Source organism: Lactuca serriola, chromosome 9 (genome assembly GCF_051521515.1).
Source record: "Lactuca serriola cultivar US96UC23 chromosome 9, Lser_US96UC23_V15, whole genome shotgun sequence".
Lineage (NCBI taxonomy): Eukaryota > Viridiplantae > Streptophyta > Magnoliopsida > Asterales > Asteraceae > Lactuca > Lactuca serriola.
This window is the reverse complement of record NC_136416.1, coordinates 78,611,436-78,633,724: the sequence shown is the minus strand read 5'-3', so window position 1 is coordinate 78,633,724 and position 22,289 is coordinate 78,611,436. Positions and strand designations below refer to the sequence as shown.

The 22,289-nt window shown below is 38.3% G+C and overlaps 1 protein-coding gene across 1 annotated transcript; it reads left to right on the top strand.

The window, feature by feature from the left end:
- Positions 1-1,118: 1,118 nt before the first annotated feature.
- On the top strand, positions 1,119-2,691 carry LOC145073506 (Got1/Sft2-like vescicle transport protein family). Its single transcript, XM_079020056.1, has 6 exons — positions 1,119-1,280; positions 1,392-1,445; positions 1,900-1,973; positions 2,080-2,197; positions 2,275-2,333; positions 2,424-2,691. Exons 1-6 carry the CDS (start codon positions 1,176-1,178, stop codon positions 2,500-2,502), a joined length of 489 nt encoding a protein of 162 aa, XP_078876182.1. The 5' UTR covers positions 1,119-1,175; the 3' UTR covers positions 2,503-2,691.
- Positions 2,692-22,289: the final 19,598 nt, after the last annotated feature.

Here is a 22,289-nt window from a genome sequence, read left to right as displayed (position 1 = left end):
CACAACCTCCTTAAACCATGACGATAAGGACCCACTTCCTTATTCATAACATGTAGATTCCGAAGTATTAGACAACCTCCAGGTAAACCGAGCCATCCCAATTGTCACCCATGCTACCCAATAATTGCAGACCTGACCCAACCAAGACCTCCTGACCTTGCACCGCCCATTGAAAAGCCAAAGAAAGAAACCACCACCCATGCCATAGCCGACAACCTTGCATACCGACGCACCAACGTAAATTCTAGAAAAGCCTAGAAGATGAGGCTAACCAACCTCCAAATCAACTATACTGACCAAAAATCTATAGATTTGATCGAATCGAGATCTTCCCGGCCAGATACCACCATACAAGAAAGATAAAGCATGAAACCCACGACCGAATGTCGTTATTGCTAACCCTGCATAAACATGCCGACAAAACTAAAAAAAAAAACAATCAATCACATACTAAACTAGACCAAGTATTCACTCGGCTCGAACAACTCTGCTAATACTAACAACACTCGGGCTTAACCCCGATCCCCTAACCAATAACAACACTCAGACTTACTCCTGATCCGCTAACCAATAACAATACTCGAGCTTACCCCCGATCCGCTAACTACGAACAACACTCAGGCTTACCTCCGATCCGCTAACCAATAACAACACTCGCAGCCTAACATAAATGCCCACCGAACCAGCAAGACTTAACTAACCCTACCAAGCCTTTGGGTCGTGGATGTGACGACGGTGAGGGAAATGATAATGGAGGTGAAGGTGGTGGTGGCTTCAGTGATGAAGACGTCAGGTTCAAATGATAGTAGGGACGACCTTTTAGGGTTCTTAGGTTTGAGTTTGGAGTTTTTACATGACCAGTTCTTTCATTTTATGTTTTTACTCATTTGGTATGGGCATTTTAAAATATTTAATAGTCAAATAGTTAGATTTAACGATGCATGGTGCGTGCATTCTTTGGATACCATATGGGCTATTCATATCAAAAGTTGGATCAAAATTGTAGATGGATATAAACCACAAGGACCAAAACGATAGTTTGCTCTTTTTGTAATTCTGTAATATACAGACAACCCCCTCATATTTCAAAAGTTACGATTACGCCCTGTAATTACAGTTGGGAAAGTTGTTTAAGGAGTAAAGCAGCCATTAATAAAATGATCCAGGTCTGAAAAATGTGGAAGCAGGCACAATCTCTGTTCGCGGAAGAAGAATATGACGACTCACAAGACAATCTGTTGGAAGAAGCCGAAGGTCTCTGTTCTTTATCTCCCACACAGGTATTACTCTATCCAATTCCCCCAATATTTCGCAAATTTCCCATAAATCACGATCATCTGTGATGAACCCTAAAAGCTTATACAACGTCACTGTTTTCTTGTTCGACACAGAGATTATATGGCTTCGGTGCGTGTTGTTTAGCTGGACTCCTTTGTATGTTACTGGTACTTCGATTTACACTCTTCTGTATACGATCTCATTCCCACTATATGGTTTTTTTCGAAAGGCGTTTTTAATGTGATACTGTTGAGTTTTATTTAGTTACTTTGATCATTCGATACCAACAAAAAACAAAAAAAAAAAAAATCAAGTATGGGTTTGGCTTCTATGATGGAAACCCTTATTTTCTTGAAAATGCGAATTATCGATTGCGTTTGAAAGATGTTCTTGATCTCAAGTAAAATTGGGATTGGGGTTATGCTTAAGTATACTAAATCATAATCCTTCAAGTGTTTGGCATGATGAAAGTTAACACCAAGCATCAAGCTTGAATCTTGATTGACATATATGTTACTAAATTTTCATTAAGTACTTAAATTGATAATGGCATGAATAAAAAGGCCATGATTATTCATAATTTAACATCATCTATCTAAAATCTAAATGGTAATTTTGCAGTCGACAATTGTGTTTGCCATTCCGATTAAGTTTGCTGTATTGTTTACCTTTGGTAACTTGTTGGCTATTGGAAGGTATGTTTTCTTGTATTTATATATAATCCTTTTTATATTATAAAAAAAAATTGCACTTTTAATCTATTTAATTTGTCTAATCTTTTTTCTTTTTACCATTTAACAGCACAGTTTTTCTTATGGGAGCTACACGACAACTACAAATGATGTTTGATCCAGTTCGTATTTATGCAACATCTATTTACATTGGATTCGTTGTTCTAGCTCTCATTTGTGCTCTTGGGGTAACAAAATAAATAACTTGAATCCATTTAAAGATATTTTGACTTTTTATGATTTGACCTTTTTTTTTCATTCGCAGATTCATAGTAAGTTGTTAACTATCCTTGCCATACTATGTGAGATATGTGCACTCATCTGGTAAGTTTGTCATCTTTATTCAATCTCTTTACTCCTTTTTTTTTTAAAATTTTTTTTTTTGATAATGTAAGTGGTATAAAATATTTTCAGGTATAGTTTAAGCTACATACCTTTTGCTCGAGCAGTTGTTTCAAAAGTGACAATTCGTCTTTTTGACACTGAGATTTAGGTAAAGAGTTTTCAAGAAAATATTTCGTTCATGATCATTATTATATTCATTTTGTTTATTAACGTGTGTCATCGTGGAGTCACATGTCATTGAATATATTGTGGTTTTTTTGAATAATTATTGTGTTGGATTTCACGTATTATTGCAAGTTTTGGTATTATATATTGAATGAGGGAGGATTGATTTGAATGCTTTAAGATCTTTCAAAATTCAGACCCATGAAATGCAAAAAGAGTTATTAAATGTTTTGATAGAAATATATAGGTGTTGTGGTGAAACATGTTTTATTAGAGGTTATAAGAGAAGTGAAGGTGAATCATAGTTTGAGAATGGAAGGTGGATTATAAGTAAAATATACAAACTATACAAAATAATAATATTTACTTACTTTTTATGATCTGAAATAAAATAACTTTTAACTATAGACAATAATGTGTTGGTAAAATATAAAACTAGGCTATTTACGCATATGAGAGAAAAAAATAATATTTTAATATATGATTAAGTTGGTTAGTAGGAAATAAAATTTTGAAGCATACCTGGGATCCAAACACGCACAAAACCATATATTGGAGGTTTATTTAGCAATAACTGTTACAAATCCATAAAATTTTGCTTGAAGTTTGAAATAAATACAATTATAAATACAAATTAGTTGTTCAAAAAATAAATTAGAAACGTCTAATTTAAGGTTTTTTAGTTCGTGTGGGAGACAAGAAATCAAATTAGTCGGTTAGGTTTACAAAATAAAAAGTAAGTAGGGAGTGCTTCAAAATTAAGGATTATATTCAATTATTAATTATAAGATAAGATAACTAAATGTTAATAAAATAAATACAAAATAAAAACAATATTATATTTAAAGGATGGCGGGTTCGAATAAGGATATTCACAAAAATAACCGTCTGAAAATTCAGAATATAATAAAATAATCAAACCATTTTAGTTTTAGAAATGAGTCAAATGACCATCATGTTTGAAACGAAGGTATTTCATAGTTATTACGAACTAACTTATGTCACATTAAAAGCACATATTCAGACAAAAAATATTGTATTCAAAGAAATTTCAGAACATTTCCGATATTCGATGAACGAATTCAAATTTTTAAGAAAATGCTTATTTTTAATGAAATCTAACACACACAAAAAAATAATAATAAAATAAAAAACATAGGAAGTAAATATGATACAGCGTAAAATGAGGGTTTTGGTTGAAAAATAGGTGATATTACATATTTCCAAATAACTATTTTGAATTTTGAAAATGAGTCCGCAGTCTTAAAAAAGGATAACGACTTAAAAAAAATAATGTATTTTTTTGATTTATACATATTTAGTAATTGATTTTTTTCGTCCACATTTACCCCTCCAACTTGTTAAATTGTACACATTTAGTCCTTATTACCGGTTACTCCAGGTTAGCCGGTAAAAATAACTTAATAGGGTAATATATTTCTCACTTTGTACACATTTAGTTCTTAATATTTTTTTCATTGCAAAATAAGTCATTTTTGTTTTTGTACTTATTCAGTATTTATGAATGATTTCTTAAAATTTTTCTCACGACATCTTACGTGGGATAATCATATGGTGGTGGGATAAGTTGAGGTGGTCCTACTATATGTTGTAGGACAAGATACCTGGTGTGGGCCGATTGTAAGCTGTAGGTAGTGAGGCTCGAGAAGAGCGGTTAGGTTAAGGCGGCATGTCGACAAACCCTGGGTATTCCAGTCTGATTACTGATCGGATCTGTTGCATGTTGGCATTCCAGTCCGATGATTAATTGAGCCAACGTATTCTAATCTGATGAGCGTGTTGGCATTCCAGTTCGATGAAGGATTGGGCCAAGGTAATCTAATATGATGAGTGTGGGTTCGTTATGCATGATAATATGTTTGTTGTATCGAATATTTTGGGAAAAACTCACTAAAATTTGTGCTTACCCAGTTGTTTGTGTTTTCAGGTTCTATCGTTGATCGTGGGAAGGTGAAGACATGACTGTATACACTCATCAACAATATTGAGAATTATGTGTTTCTTATATTACTCTGATTTTCGATAAATGTATTTTGGAATAAACATTTTTTCTTAATAATAGATTTATAATTAGAGATTTTTTCCTTAATTAAAAATGAAAATTTTTGGTTGTGAAAATGAGATGTTACACATAAACATCAACAATCCACACACTTTATCAATGATTGTCCCACGTAAGATGTTGTGAGAAAAACCTATAGAAATCATTCATAAGCACTGAATGAGTACAAAAACAAAAATGACTTATTTTGAAAAAAAATATATATTAAGGGCTAAATGTGTACAAAAATATTAAAGACTAAATGCGTACAAAATGAGAAATATATTACCATATTAAGTCATTTTTCTCGGCTAACCTGGAGTAACCGGTCATAAGGACTGAATGTGTACAGTTTAACAAGTTGAAGGGGTAAATGTGGACGAAAAAAAACCCAGTGACCAAATGTGTACAAATCAAAAAATATATTACCCTTTTAAGTCATTATTCCTTTTAAAAAAATGTTTGATGCAAATGAAAAGAAAAAAATAATTATCTATCACAAAAATCCAAAATAACCATTTCGGGAATGATGATTATTATATATATATATATATATATATATATATATATATATATATATATATATATATATATATAATATCGTGTGGTTGTTTTTGTAAGTTTCTCTGGATCTATTTAATTAGACAAACTAAAATTTTTAATCCGATCCATTAATTTCGAGTTAAGTTATTTTTAGTTTGTTCCACTTATAATGAGAGAGGGGTTTTAAAGGTTATTAAATACAACCAAAGTTTTTCCTTTTCTAACGTGCTGAGTCAAACAATGGCGATCGGAAATCAGGTGGGATTTCAATTGGATAGAGATAATGTAGCGATTCGAGATGCCTTTAATAGAGGTGGTGTAAAAAACATCCCATGAATCTGATGTCTTTAAATATAAGGGGTTTGTGCGTGACCCATAAATTTGAGTGGTTGAAGAAGCTAAGTAGGGAAAATAAGATTTTGTTTTGTGGTATTCAAGAGTCCAAGTTAGTTGTCATCCGTGTTGATACTGGCAATCGGTGGGGATGTAATGATGTTGGTTTAGACTTCATGGAATCCACTAGGAGATCAGGTGGAATTATTAGTTTTTGGGACAAGGGCATTTTTCAGGATATCACCATTATTAAATCCTAGTTCTTTCTTGCTATCGTCGAGTATTGGAATGGTATTCCTAATGAAACAATTATTGTTAATATGCATGCTCCTCAATCGCTAAAAGAGAAAAAATGTTGTGATCGAATCTTTTAAATTTAATCGCCTCTAGGCCAGACAATTGGCTTCTTTTTGGGGATTTTAATGCGGTGAGGAGGCCAGATGAGAGATTCAATTCTAATTTCTGTCCTAGAACTGCGACTGCTTTTAATAAATTTTTCTCCGAATTAGGGTTGCTGGAATTAAGCATGGGAGGAAGGAGATTTACTTATTTTTGTGATGACAGATGCAAATTAAGCAAACTGGACCGGTTTTTGGTTAGTCCAAGTTTGTTGTGGTTTTTTTCCTTTTGCTTCTGTCTTGGCCCTACCTAGGGAGTACTCTGATCATTATTTTATTGTGCTCCGTACGAGTTATTTGAACTTTATGCATCCACTTTTTAAAATTTTCAACTCGTGGCTATTCCGTGATGGTTTGGATTTGGTGGTTAAAGAAGCTTGGGATAGCTTCATACGTGATTGGGTTCTAGACCGTTACCTTTCAGACAAATTGAAACATGTTAAGGATAGCTTCATACATGGTGGGGTTCTAGACCATTACCTTTCAGACAAATTGAAACATGTTAAGGAGGCCATCAGGTCTTGGTGGCGCACCGAATATGAAAAAGAAAACAAGACAATTCATGATCTTAAATCAAAAGTTGATAGTCGATAGCTTGGAATTAGAAGCAGAATGCATATTGCTCACCGGTGGCGAGAGGGTTGATAGGAGGGATCGAAAACAAAAAATTTTACACTTGGAAAACATGGCAAAATTAGATCTGATCCAGAAATCCCACATCGAATGGCTTAGTGATGGTGACGAGAACTCTAGGTTTTTCCACAACTCCATTAAAGTAAAAAATAGCAGAAAAAATATTCATGGCTTCATGATTAATGGCTCCTGGATAACCGATTGTAATGCCATAAACTCGAAGCTTGGAGGTTCTTTGGAGCAAAATTTCATGAATATTGTGTAAATCGGCCACCTTAGATCAATAGCAATTTTAGAGTGCTATCCCCCATTGACAGAGATTACTTGGATTCGCCTATTGATATTGATGAAATTAAGGATTCTATATGGAGTTGTGGAAGTGAAAAGGCCCCTGGCCTGGATGGATTCACTTTTAAATTTCTTAAACGTTACTAAGACCTTATGAAGGATGATTTTATGAGGTTTGTAAAACATTTTGAATAGTTTGGTTGTTTTTTAAGGGGTAGAAACTCCTATTTCATTTCTCTGTTACCAAAAGTAAAATACATTCTTACTTTTGTTGATTTTCGTCAAATTAGCCTGATTGGGTGTGTCTATAAGATCATTGCCACGACACTTGCTTCTAGAAACATGAGGGTTATTGGTTTGGTCATTGACGAGATTCAAACTATTTTTATTAAGGGGAAGAATATTTTGGATGGTCCCATGATCATCAATGAAGTGTGCGCTTGGGCTATAAAATCTAAATGCAAATCTTTCCTGTTCAAAGTCGATTTTGATAAGGCATTTGATTCAACCAACTAGAACTACTTGGACTCTACTATGTTGCCGATGAGATTTGGAGATAAATGGAGGCTTTGGATTAGAGGATGCCTTAGATCCTCTAGGGCTTCCGTGATCATCAATGGTTCCGCTACAAAAGAATTCCCTTTCACTAAAGGAGTGCGACAAGGCGATCCTTTATCCCCCTTCCTCTTCATCATCACCATGGAAGGGCTAAATGTGTAACGTCCCAAAGAGTAAGACCCAAAAAGCTTTCATTTTTAAATTACTAAAATAGTACATCATCTCATTTTCATAAACCAAGGTAATCAAAGTTTATTAATACTACATCGTTATCAAAGTAATCACAGAATGCATAAACATGTGGTGTGTGCTCTGCTACCTTCCCGAGCTCTTCCATTTGAAAACTGAAGTACTTGATACATAAACTGAAAATCGTAAGCACAAAACTTAGTGAGTTCCCCAAAATACCACATACCATACATATCATACATATAACGGGCCTCGCCCACTGAGTATAACGGGCCCGACCACTGAGTATAACGTGCCCCGCTCAAACTCATATAATGGGCCTTGCCCAATATCATATAACGGGCCTCGCCTAAACTCATATATTGGGCCCTGCCCACTAAATATAACGGGCCCCGCCCAAACTCATACAACGGGCCTCGCCCACTGAGTATAACGGGCCCTGCCCAAAATCATATAACGAGCCCCGCCCACTAAACATATAACCATATAATCATATAAACATTTAAACACATGCAAAAATCACAAAGATAATAGCATACTATACAATCATCGGGCCCCGCGCACATACAAATCATATATGCATAACCAGATTCTAGCATACAGAATAACCATCGGGCCCCGCCCAGGAAGCATACAAGCACATACATATGCAAGAGTCACACCTACATCTAGCACCCTATATAGCAAACCAGGGGCCGACATTGGTGCCTTCGACCCGCTAAAATTAGTGAGGAACTCACCTCGCACAGTTGAATATCACAGAAAGAATCTCTGGCTGCTGCCCCACAAGAATCCCCGCGCTATCAATCACAAGACAAAATCCGAATAAATACTAGGATCCCAACTCACACTAAAAAGTATGAACTAGGGTAAAATACCTTTTTACACTGTCCATAACTTCACTCAAGGCCAAGGCCCAATCCAACAATCTAATGGCCCAAACCTAATTAGCCACCCAAGGCCCAAAGCATGGCCCAATTTTCCAAATTAGGACCAAATCGCATAGTGGGCCTCCACAAATGAATATCAATCCAAAACTTGATGGCCCCAATGGCCTAAAACAACTAAGCCCAAAAGATGGCCCAAACATCAAAATCCCATCCTACTGAGTATGCAGGGCGTACTCAGCTTGTACGCTAAGCGTACTGGCTTAAGGGCTTGTACGCTACGCGTACAGACTTGTACGCACATCGTACTCCTCCATTTAGCCCAAAAACAAATTGCTTCTTAATCAACTAAGACATTGATCCCAAAATGTTGATATGACTTCCTAGAGTTGGATAATCACGTAAAGTTATCAACTTCACGTTCATTCATGGCTAAATGAAACTCTTAAGCTTTAAAAGGACTTAACATATGACTTAATGCATGCATGAGACCCAATACCCCATAAACTTGGCATCTTTATGCATAGGAACTCCCAATGAACTTAGATCCAAAAGAATAAGTCCTTCAAACATCTAACTCATCAATCAACCCAAAAAGGGACCCAAAAGCATGAAAATCAAGACAAGAAGAGATATTAGCATTAACAAGTCAATATTTGAACTTGATAACTCTAGGAGCTTGCAAAGTGATGAATGATTCTGGATCTCTAAGTTCCCCACCAAGCTATGAACCTTCCTCCTTCTTCAATCCCTCTAAAAATGAGCAAAACAACACCAAATTCTCCTCAAGAGCTCAAATGCACATCAATGGAGGCTAAGGGATGATTTATAGGGTTTTGGGGGCTTGGAGGTTGGTAAAGAGGCCATCCCTAAGGACTTAAGATGCTTATATAGGGTACAACACCCAAAATTAGGGTTTCCACTAACTCCTCGTACACCCAACGTACGAGGCCTCGCACTCCTGATCCACCCTTCACAGTACGCTAAACATACACCAAATTACGCCTCGTGTGCTACCATTCGCACCAGTATGCCCAACGTACTCCCTATGTACGCCTCACATACTAGAGTTTCCTCTTAAACCCTAAAACACTCCGAAGGCCATAACTTTTTTGTTATAAATCTGATTTCGACGATCCTTATATCCTTGAAAAGGTAACAAGAAGCTCTACGCTTTCATGAACTCATAACTGCCATAAAATTTCCCGAACAAGAATCCAATTTCCATAAAACCCGAACTAACACTTTACCGAAATACCCCTTGGATCCAAAACACAAACCGAGCACCCGGATGATCCAAATATATCACCCGCCTCTAAATGAGTCCAGATCATAACTCTTTAAAGGTCCTAAGCCTACTGATACCGGTCTTTGATCACTTCCCCGAAATAAGAAACGATTCGGAACAAGGCGTTACAAAATGTTGCTATCAAAACGACGTGTCAGAAGTCTTTATTAAAGGGGATCAATATCCCAAATTCCGGACCTTTGTTATCTCATATGTCCTATGCTGATGACTCGATGTTTATGGGAATTTGGTCAAATTCCAATTTTGTTAATTTAGCTCGTATTTTGAGGTGTTTCCATGATTCGTCGGGGCTTAAGGTGAAATTTCACAAATCGAAGGTCTATGAAATTGGAGTTCCCATTAATGAAATTTCCTGATGTGCTCTCATTCTTGGTTGTGATGCCTCTTCCCTTCCTTTCAAATATCTCGGGGTTCCTGTCGAAGCTAACATGCCTCTTAAAAGGAACTGGCAGCTTGTTGTGGAGTGGGTTAGGACTAAACTGTCGGATTGGAAAACGAAATCTCTTTCCTTCGGAGGGAGATTGACATTGATCAAATTTGTCTTGGGTAGCCTTCCTTTTTTTTTACTTCACCATCTTTAAAGCCCCGAAATCGATCCTTGGTCTTCTTGAAGAAAAATTATGTGTGTATGCGTGTGTGTATGTGGTGGTGGTGGGGGGGGGGGGTAGCAAGGAGAAGAGTAGTATAAATTGGGTAGCCTGGAAAGTGGTTGTTAGTCTGAAAAATAAGGGAGGTCTTGGAGCCGGGTCGCTTTTTGCTTTTAATTTGGCGCTTTTGTTAAAATGGTTTTGGAGATTCAAAATGGAGGTTAATTCCCTTTGGAGGCGATTTATTTGCAGGGTTTACAATGGTAATCAGAAACATGTCAGTTTGTTGGCCAAAAGTCCCTTCCTAGGGTGTGGTACATAATCATGACTATTATCCCTGACCTTAATGGTATTGACATTGTGCTTTCGTCCATTTTTGATATTCAGATTGGTTCTGGTGAGAGAACTCTATTTTGGTTCGATGGTTGGTTAGGGGGAGGCTAATTTGATACCAGTTTCCCTCGACTTTTTGATTTACAAAAGAATAAATCATGTTTTGTGTCGGAGAGATTTTTTGATAATAACATCTCGTGGGCCTGGAAGAGAATTCTGAGATGTCCTTTGGAGGTTTCGGAGCTGGACGTTATTTCTGGTATTGTTTCTTCTTTTTCAATATTAGCGTAGGTTGATAAATGGAAATCCAAGCTTTCCGCTGATGGAAATTACTACGTTCACGACCTTAGGCACTTGATAGATGTCAAGACTTTGACTCAAGTTTTTAACCCCACCATTTGGTTGTCTATTGTTCCTCTCAAAATTAATTGTTTTGTATGGAGGGCTTCTCTGAATCGAATCCCTTCTGCTATGGCGTTGGTGTACATGGGAGTTAAGGTGAATAGTACCTATTGTTTGCTCTGTGATTTTGGTTTTGATGAGGTTGATCACTTCCTGGTTAGTTGTCATTTCGCTAGAAATGTTATGGATTGGATCTATTTTTGGTGTGGTGTTCCCTCACAAAGATTTGACTTGGTGAGAGAATTTATAAACTATGCAGCTAATTGGGGTCATTGTCCCAAAATGAGAAAGATTTTTATAGCAATTTATTATGGTTTGTTATGGAGCACTTGGAAGGAAAGAAATGACATCGTTTTCAACAAGATTCGCTGTTCCCTCCTCAAGCTGGCGGACAACGTTGTTACTATGGTGTTTAGTTTTATGGTTCATAGGAGAAAATTCGGAAACTGTACGTGGGCTAATTGGAGTTGTAACCATTTCTCCATTATGTAATCGTTTGTGTTTTTTGCTTTTTGTTTTGTTTGTTTTTTTTTTGTTTTGCCCTGCCTTTGCTTTTAAGGTAGCGGTTAATAAAATTCCGCCAGTTAAAAAAAGGTTATTAATATTACATTTAGGCTTTAACCAATAAACTTATTTTATTACTAGAAACTATGTGTGAGACCCGTGTTCTACACGGATAGATTTAAAAAAAATTTAAATTTCAAAGTGTAACATTAAGAGTTTTTTAAAGTAAAATTTCGAAATAAGGAAAAAAAACGTATTTATTGCAATTTAGTACCACATTCATTATATTTAATACATTATATATATATATATATATATATATATATATATATATATATATATATATATATATATATATATATATATCTGTGTGTATGTGTTTAATTTTAAAATTTGAAAAAAAAAACAAAAATTGACAAATGAATATTATTTATTTAAAAAATACGACAAAATAACAAGTGTCAAAATTCATGAACGATTGACATGTGATAAAACAGATATCGCTTGATTAGAATGGATAATAAGTAGGGCCGGTCCACGACAATTTGAGACCCGAGGCAAAACAAAAAAGATAGGGCCCTTTGGAAACAACAATTGAAAAATAAAAACACTATTGAAAATACATTTCTATAAAAATAAACCATTTTAAATACGAAAAATGTTTTAAAAAGATGTAGGTAAAGTAAGATGCTAATTTGAGAAACAAACCAAAGGACATTGCTATATTGTGCTATTTCTTCTCTATTGGCTAAATGGAAAAAATAGCAATTCACTTTGAAGTTTATGAACAAACTTTCATTTTAATAACTCTTTTAAGTATGCATTTAAAAAAACAGTTTTCATAAAAGGTTAATACACGAACTTACAGATGTGGTCCCTGTAAATTAAAAAAAATATCATAAAAGGTCAAAGAGATACAGGGATCATATTTGTCAATAATAGAGGTAAATCTGTCTTAAAGCTAACAAAAGGTCCTTATTATACATAGAATAAAGAACATCTTTAGTATTGAAAATTGCCAATAGGGATATATATGTCTTAAAATCAATATAAGAGATTATATTGTAAAAGAAAAATATGATTCCAGATTCCACACCATCTTTGAACAACAACACCCAATATGATTTCAATCTCAGTTGTGTTTCAGCCAACAATAAGAGCAAAACCGTCTAGAAATATCTTCAACTCTTATTAATGCATAGCCAATCTTTATATAAGCTACTTTAGTTTTATGTTTATAGAAAAATGTATAGCTATATCAGTCTTAATACTCTTGCTTATTTAAAACAATTCATCATTTTCTTGTACATCAGCATAATTTATTTACTTTAAAAACTATGCATAGATCATCTTTGAGTTTAATTAGACTGTTCAATAATACGAGGCTAACAACAAACAGATACTAAACATGCTAAAGAAAAAAACTGAATCTAAGAGATAAAAAAAATACAATGAAGAAACCAATTCCAATTTCCTAGTAATTAAAAGAAAGACAGATAACAAATCATCTCCAAAGAATTGGAGAAGACTTACTTACAATTCACATTCAAAAGGCAGTTATTCATGAATGCTAGAAAGTAGAACTTATAGATATTCACAATGAGAAGGTCGGATCCTCTCATACACATAGTGTGCTCTCGACATCATCTTATTTAAAAAAAAAAGAAATTGGAAATTGAAATAAGAAGAGGAAGAATCGAGAATCACATTCACATTCACATGTGTTGTTTCAGTAAATAAACTAGAAAACGAAAAGAAGGGCAAGAATCGATTTCAGTTTTCTCGAATCATGAGAAAGAGAAGCAATCAAACTCAATTCACTGGTGTCGTTCCTTAGTCGGTGGTTGTTATGGAGAAACTAAGAAAATCATAAATATAAAAAAATCAAATGGAGAAGAAATTGATTCAATTAATCACTTGAAATCTTGAATAAGAAATTAAAAATATAAGAAATCGATTACCGTTGCTTCTTGAATGAGTAGAAACGTCGTTTTGATTTTCCATATAAATCTGAAGAGTTGTTGCGCATTGGAAGTAGGAAGCAATTGCATGCCTCGTCTCAGTATCACTTTCTCCCGCTTTCTTTTTGAGATTATTGGGCTTTAAAAATCGGTCCAACATACTTAAAACTAATGGACTATTACCATATAAACACTATAACAAATATAAAATGGGGGCCTTGGGCGGTTAGCTTGTCCATGCCCATGGGCCGGCCCTGATAATAAGGACGATTTTTTTTTTTTATTTTATTTTAATTAACCAACGTTATTCGATAACTGTTTTTCGTAGTTATATGTTTTGTGTAATTAATTCATCTTAATTTACTAGCTAACTGTACTTACACTACAATTTTTATTTATTTATTAATTTTCAACAATTAGTTATTATAATAAATATTTTGTAATATTTTATTTTAATTATTAATATTAAATGTAAAACTCGTAACATTTATTTAATATTTTTATGGTCTTTAATTTGTAACTATATTCTTAATAATTTTATTATAATTTATATATTTGAAAAAGAACCGACATAATGTTAGGGCTTTATTTTAAATTTCCCATATGTAATATAAATAAAATATTTCTATAATAAACATTTATTGTCATATAAGATATATTTTTTTAAAATATGACATCTAAAAAACGACAAATGAGGTTGATCTATATAAGCAGTCACCGATGATAACTAATTAATCTATTTAATTTTTTAAATGACAATTTTGATGAGAAATTTCTCATATAATTTTCTACGCATGGGTTAAATCATAACTTTACATTGGTTTTGTGGGTTAAATTATAGCATTCTAGGACTTGTAGCATCGATCCTTAGGACGTGTTTGATACGTAGCGGGAGCTTCTATCTTTTAACGTTTGACAAAACGTTATATTTTAAACAAAAAACTCCGTTTGACACTACAAACTTTTAGCGTTTAGTTTAGATAAAACGTCCAAAAATCTAAAAGCAACCTTTATTTGGCAATTAGCGCCGCACCAGGGATCAGATCGATCCGGAACTCCACTTGCCTTTTCGCAGGCATACCTGACAATTCCTCTGGAAAGACGCCAGGGAATCACACACCCAAATATGAACTGTGTGATTTACAGGGAAACCTTAAACCTACTCGTCGAGTCTGTTCTTGGACTCGGCAAGTCCATGTCATGCACAAACCCAAATGACCTCCTGAGGTCAGATCTGTTCCATTAGTCCATTGATCCGACCTTCCCAAGCATGATAATCACGTAAAGTTTATATCTTGATGCACATGCATCATCTACTTGATCCTATATGATATTTTAGCCCCAAATATCATAACCCAAGGTCAATACCCCCATTGTTCTTCATAAAGGTGGATGAGTAATGCTCTCTGGACCTCTATGGATCCCGATCTAAAGCCTCATCACAAAAAGGGACTAATGGACATCAAATCTAACTAATAAAAGGGTCCAAGAAACCCTAAATCCATATGATCATCATAACAGCAGAAGGGAAGCCAAATTACTACCTCAAATATGATGCCTGAGCTCCAAATCCACAAAATGGCAACCTCCTTTGCTTCCTCTTGGCTAGAACCTCCTTCTTCTTGCTAAACAACACCCCAAAGGTCAACAATGGCTCCCTCACTCTCTCAAAACGCTCAAGCACTCTAGGGTTTCTCTCAAGGGACTGATAGCCGCAAATGACGGCCCATGAACTCGCCGAGTCCACCCATGAACTTGCCGAGTCCGGTCAAGAATTCGCGACCCTACTCGGCGAGTCTAAGCACCAACTCGCCGAGTCCTTCCATAAACTCCAAAATAAATTAATAAAATAATATACATAGGGATCCGGATGTTACAAAATATCACATACAACATAAATTAAAATAATATACATAGCGATCCTCTGAAGTACTTGAAACACATTAATCAACAATTATAAGCACAAAGCTTAGTGAGTTCCCCAAGATATCACATACAACATAACACATAAAATAACTATGGTTTATCAACAACCCTGAAGACTACCCGAAGTCTCAATGGGCAAACAACATGCCTAGTGGGTTATCAGCAACCCTAGAGACTACCTGAAGTATCAACACATATAAACAACACATACATAATTATAACACTTAGACCCAACTGGTTATCACATGCATATATACAATTATTCTACTACACAGGTAAGAATAAGTGAGGAGACTCACCTGTCATTGATGACTGATAGAACTCACACCCGAACTACCGGAACTAGACTCCGTCTAATTAAATACACCAATTAACCTTAATTAATAATTAAGATATTCACACATACACACACACACAATACTAAGCCCAAGTAAAGTCTAATCCACACCTAGAGTAAAATACCATTTCACCCTTAACAAGTCTCTCATCATCCACCTAATACTCAATTGTTCAAATTCCTCAAAAGTTAACAAAAGTCAACTTGGTCAGTACGCTCGGCGTACTTGAATCTAGGCTGGGCATAGAGCGTACTTGACTCAGTCAGGAAGTTTGACTTTGACTTTGACTTTGACCAAGAGTTGACCAGTTGTCTTCCAGGGGTATTTTGGTAATTATTTGTATTTATTGAGTTCAGTTATTTTGTATTGGCTAGTCGTGGAGATCGTGTCGGTGGTCGGAGCAGCTTGGTCTTATCATATCAGTTGGCAGTTGCAGGTGAGTTATCCTCACTATATCGATAGGGTCTAAGGCACCAAGGCCGACCCTTTATCGGATGGAAATCTGGGTAGTTTGTTATGTTATTGCTTTGTTGTGTTTGCATCCTGGTAGTTAGGATGGTGTATGTTAGAGACCTGGTTAGGGTCGGTATCCTGGTTTATAGGATGATGCTATGCTAGTGACCGGTCAGGTCGGAATCCTGGTAGGGATGTGCTATGTATGTGATCTGCTAAGTTCGGTTTGATTAGTTGTGAATTGATATATGATTATATGTTTATGTGCACATGGTTGTTGGACTGGGGTTAGGTTGAGGCGGGTCCTGCTTTGTGCTGTAGGCCAACATACCCAGGGCGGACCGGTTATCCCGAAGGCCCAGCGAGCGGTCTGGATAGACTGTAGACCCCAAGAGGGCGGACCAGACGTGCCGAGGCTCGGAGAGTGGACCAGGCCGACTGAAGGCCCGGTGCGGGCAGGCCAGTCATACTGTAGACTCAGAGAGTGGACCAGGTGGATTGAAGGTCTGGTGCGGGCGGACCAATCACACTGTAGACTCGATGTATATGGCTAGACTCAGAGGGTGGACTAGTGGACTGTAGGCCCGCTGTGGCGGACCAGTCACACAGTAGACCCGAAGTGCATGGGTGTTCTGTTCTGTTATGATATGACATGTTATGTGTATGGTATATGTGGTTGGTATTTTGGGGGTATCTCACTAAGCTTTCGGGCTTACAGTTGTGGTTTATTGTTTCAGGTACTTCAGGAGACCGTGGCAAGGCAAAGGCGTGATCGTACCGCTCCTCATGTTTATGTTTTATGATATGGTTCTGGGAATACTCTGATAATAAATATATTGAAAACCTTTTTGTAATAACTTAATGAAATTGGGTGGTTTTTGAAAAGTTTAAATTGGTTGGAATTTTTAGAGCGTTACAAGTTGGTATCAGAGCCTTGGTTTGAGTGAATTGGAGGAACATTCGTGTGAATCCAGTCTCAAATCAAGGAGAGTTTCAAAAGAGAGTTTAAAATGGTTTTCAAAAATGAGTAAAGGAGGACGCGGAGGTACGATCAGCCGGGGCCAGTAAGTAAACCCAAAATACCATACAAGTTATTTGTTTATGAGATATGATAGAACAACATGCTAGTACTAGGCTAGGGATCTTCATGAATTGCATGATAGAGTTGCCTGATTTATGATGCCTGCTAGCCTAGGGTTTCTTTATGTATGAGATTTCCTGTGTTCCTCTAGTAGTGAGGGTTGAGTGCTTGTTATGCATGTTCATCATTAGGGTGTTGTGGTGATACTTGATATAAATATGGGTAGGTGCTACTCAAAGCACATGACCCATACGCGTATCAAGGAAGTCACAACCCCTAGGGCTGGGTTGGGAGTTGGTTCCCGGGTTAGTGAGAAGCATCTGATGTTTTGCAGTAATTTCAGTATGTTGGTTACGAGGCATGCTGGGAGCGGATCCGGGTCAGGATCGGGAGCAGGAGGGGGTGGTCAGGGTAGATCAACACCAACCGAGGTTATCAGTTAGATGAGCACAGATGAGTTAGATGCTAGGATTCATGAGATCCTGCATGATGAGGTTGCTGCTATGTTCCGGGCCGAGTTGCCGGAACTGTTTGGGTCAATGAAGACCGCCATGGTCGAGTATTTTGATGAGCACCATGCAGCTCTTACAGAGACGGCTACCGTGGAGGCTACAAAGGCTGTAGCAGCGGCAGGGGGAGGAGCCAGTAGAGGTTTTCAGTATCGGGATTTCGATAATACAAAGCCCCTACTTTTGATGGAGTTCAGGACCCGATTGTTGTTATGCGATGGTTGTCAGATGTGGAGGGATGCTTCTTCACATGTTCATGCCCTGCTGATCAGAGGGTGGGGTGTGATCTGAACCTGTTGAGGCTCGGGGTGAAGGATTGGTGGAGGTTGACTACGGGGTCAGATTCGGATGCGCAACGGGCTGCGGTTTCTTGGGATCAGTTTCGGGAGATGTTCAACACTCGTTATGTTCCACGGGTTGAGAGAGAGGTTGGATCAGGAGTTCTTGGAGTTGAAGCAGGATTCAGAGTCGGTGACGGAGATCACCAGGATTTTCACTGAGAGGGTGATGTTCTGTCCTGAGTTTGCTTCGGAGCAGGCTCAGATGGCCTGATATCTGAGTATGCTCAAGAGGGATATCAGGCAGTTTATGTCTACGCAGAGGTGCGAGACCATACTAGAGTTGCTGGAGGCCGCTCGGTGGCGTGAGTTGGAGATTGAGCTACAACTGAGAGAGCAGAGGCAGGCCCCGGTGCAGTCGTAGCCGGCGCCGAAACGATCCAAGACCGTTGATTCTAGGCTGGGCAGTCAGAGCGGCCGCACTTGTGAGAAGTGTGGGAAGGGTCATACCGGAGTTTGTAGGACCGGTGGTGCGTGCCGCAAGTGTGGGAGAGAAGGGCATTATGTGAGGGATTGCCGTCAATCAGCCCCGGTTCAGGATATGAGGATTTGTTATCAGTTCCATCAGGTTGGTCACATGAGGGCCAACTATCCACAACTTGTTTCTAGGCCATTGAAGGTTCCAACACTGGCCACTTTGAGGACTTCTGGCGGGGGCCAGGGTGGAGCAGAGCCTCCGAGGGCTCAGGGGCGCGCTTTTCAGCTCATAGCAGAGGAGGTCAGAGCAGAGCCAGATGCGGTTGTGGGTATGTTTTCGTTGTTGTCTGGTTATCTTGTTATTTTGTGGTGTTGTATTTTATTCGCTGTTCCGCGTGTTTCATGGGTTGGTTGAAAGTGATAGTAGTAAGGAGTTGTAAACGGTTAGTATCCAAGGGATTGATGGTCAGAATTTGGTTGTATCGTCTTGTTGCCGGATATAGCATTTGCGATTTGAGAAGTGTTCAACAAAGAGTCGAACTCCCTTAGAGTTCGAGACGTGCGATGTCAGAGGAGTGATTTTGTGGAGGTTGCTCATTTTAGAGGGAATCAGTTCATGGATAAGGGGAATATGTTGAGTAGGGTTGTTTAAGTGATGCCGGTTGGGTCACCGGTGGTTGGTAGTCAGTGCTCTAAGTGGGGAGAACTGGAAAATTCTCAGGAGGGTCGATAAGCGTTAGAGTTTGATTAGCTGTTTAGGATCCAACATTGTTTCAGTCAGCCAAGAGTGTGGGCTGGTATGAGTAAGTGACAGACCGATGGGGCAGAGTACAGACCAAGGATTTCGGGAAGGGTGATTGGTTGTTGTGAGGCCTAGGATTAGGCCGGGATCTGAGTATATGGAATAGAGTTAGGGTTCGGAACCCCTAGAGGGCTAGAACAGTATGTATGAGAGAGATTCCCAGGAGGAATAGTTCGGAATGATGTATGATAGTTTGAGCGGTTCGAGGAGACCGAAGGCTGGTGGGCGTACCAGTCAGGCCGAAGGCTCGAAAAACGGTCCAGACAGACTGAAGGCCCTGGAGGGCGGTCCAGACATGCTGAAGGTTTTGAGAGTGGTCCAGATTGGCTGAAGGCCTGATAAGGTGGTCCAGTCATGCTGAAGACTCTGTTAATGTTGATAGATCTGTATGCAGAAAGTGATTTGAGTATGCTGTTATGTAGTAGCAAGCAGTGGGTCTGGCCCGGGTATTGATCATGATAGTGGAAGGCAGTGCATGGACCCGAGAGTCCTTTAGAGCAGATTCAGAGCATGTACGATGCATGGAGTAGCGATTACTCTACAAGGGATAGTGTAGAGTGGCCGGTGAGCACCGTGGCACTTGTCTGAAGTGGCAAGGTTGGCAAGTAGATTTCCTTGGATAAGGAAAGGGAAAGGTATGTAACTCCGGGAGGGAGTGTTGGTTCACGGAAGTGAAAGCAGTAGTGAGAATGGATGATTGAGAGTATTTCAATTATGGTTGTTGAGCACTGTGATGGTACCCGTGATATGGAAGCACATCCGGATTGGGTGTCTGTTGAGGTTGCGGATGAATTTCCGGTGGTATAGAACCAGAGGAGTTCGGAAGGGAGGCAAGGATGGAGCCTTGGATTTTCAGTATGGTTGTGATCAGGAGGTTATGTATGTAGCGGTAATTCATCATGGGCATGTTATGAGGTATCGTCAGCGTGTCGGGTTTTTCTAGCCCGAGGATGTTACAACAGGTTCAACATGTGTATGTGATTGCAAAGGAGAGCTCAGGAGCTGAAGGATGTGTCTTCTGGTCAGCACAGAAAGAAAAGAGTTGGATTCGGAAAGGAAGCGAGATAAGTCCCAACAGTAATTTCGATAGAGTTGTGACAAGCGAGGAAAGGGATAGCAGTTGGTACCGGGTCAGGACCTGCTGGTTCAGGGTGATATCTAGTTTGTAAGAGTCAAGTGATTATGTGATTTAGAACAATGGAAGTATCGTCGAGTGATTATTGGTTGGTAAGTGTTGTTGTTAGAGAAAGAAGTCGGTGGCTGGCTTGAAGCAGTGGTTGTGACTCTGTGAGAAAGAGTTGGAATTTATAGGGGTTTGATAGCAGTATTTGGAGGAACCTGGGTCGGGTGAGACCAGGGGCTGTATTGTGAGAGTATCATCTGGGATGTGTTGCTGCAGGCTTCGAGGGCGAAGCCTAATTTAAGTGGGGGAGAGTTGTAACACCCCGAATTCAGAGGTGCAAGTTCAGGGTTCTTAGTGTAAATAAGGAAGGTCGACTCAGCGAGTTGATGGATAGACTCGGCGAGTCGAGTCACGGTTCTGGTCAAGTGTTAAGTGACCAACTCGGCGAGTCGGTGGCTGGACTCGGCGAGTTGGTGCTGAAAAGAGAAAACCCTAATCCCGAGGGTTGTGCCCGATATAAAGAACATAACATCCTTTCTTCAGCCTCCTTACCACCCTTAAGAGCCTATAAACCCTAGAAATCGAGTGGAACTCCATTGATAGTGAAATTGGAGCTTCGGGAAAGGAAATATTGGAAAGGGAACTTGAAGACTAAGGGATTACAGCAAGGGAGTGGTATAGATCCGAGGTCTACTTCAGTGGGGGCTTTCATTTGAGGTAATAATCTATTGCTTAAGCTCCTTTGAGTCTAGATCCTTTGTTGCTTGAGTTTTGGGGCATTTCTAGAGTTATTTCGGGTTTGGAGGTTGGATATGAGGTTGCTACCTCAGATCTGGACTTGAGATGGTCCAGAAAATCATAAAGTTCCTGCCTAGGAGCCATTGGTGAAGCCCTTTGTCTTTAACCCTAGCCCTAGAAGTGTTTTGGGCTTATATCTCCTTGCTATCACGTAAAGTGTGCAACTTTATGTGAGGGTTAGGCTGTAGAGGAATGGATTTATGGATTGGAGTCCCTACATGGCTTGAAAAGCCTCTATTTGGAATGAGAACCGAAGAGACTCGGTGAGTCACATGGGTGCACTCGACGAGTTGTATGAGTATGTGCATGGACTCGGCGAGTTGGAAGAACAACTCGGCGGGTCTGTTGAAGATTGTCTGGAACTCGGCGAGTCTTTGCTTGGACTCAGCGAGTCTGGTTGTGGAACCCTAACCTTTTCTGGTTAAGTCGTGAATCGGTGAGTCGAGGGACGACTCGGTGAGTTGAGCAGGATGGGACTCGATGATCGTTGGACTCGACGAGTCTTGGGGTGACTTGGCGAGTTGAGTCGTGTTCTAAGAGTTTTCGGAGCATAGGGACTCGACGAGTCAGCGGGTTGACTCGGTGAGTAGAGTCAGTCAGGAAGTTTGACTTTGACTTCATAGGTCCTTAGCCATAATAGCATGCAACTCTCATACACTTATCATATCATAACATAACATAACATTGAATGCTAGATCTAGGATCAACCCAATCTTAGATTAGTAGTTGAAGTAATTAGATTTAGCTGTGATGAAGAACATAAATTATGACCATAATTGTGTTTATTTAATAAATCTTACATAGCCAATTTCATAATTCAAAACTGATTATGTGTTGATTGTGTGTGACCATACATAGTTTAACATGAATTAGTGAACATCAGAAAATTTGGACTCAAATTACTAATAATATAATATTTGGTAACCAACGTTAATAATCCATAATTGGTAGCTAACAATGGAGGAGAAGTGGATTCGAACTAAACAGAAGTGTTTTTA

What these genes read in the sequence shown, in the direction of transcription:
- LOC145073506 (XM_079020056.1), top strand. Translation starts at nt 1,176, where the DNA reads ATGTGGAAGCAGGCACAATCTCTGTTCGCGGAAGAAGAATATGACGAC. An exon ending in GTTCTTTATCTCCCACACAG is followed by an intron (nt 1,281 to 1,391) that starts GTATTACTCTAT and finishes TGTTCGACACAG; the next exon opens with AGATTATATGGCTTCGGTGC. An exon ending in GAGATATGTGCACTCATCTG is followed by an intron (nt 2,334 to 2,423) that starts GTAAGTTTGTCA and finishes AAATATTTTCAG; the next exon opens with GTATAGTTTAAGCTACATAC.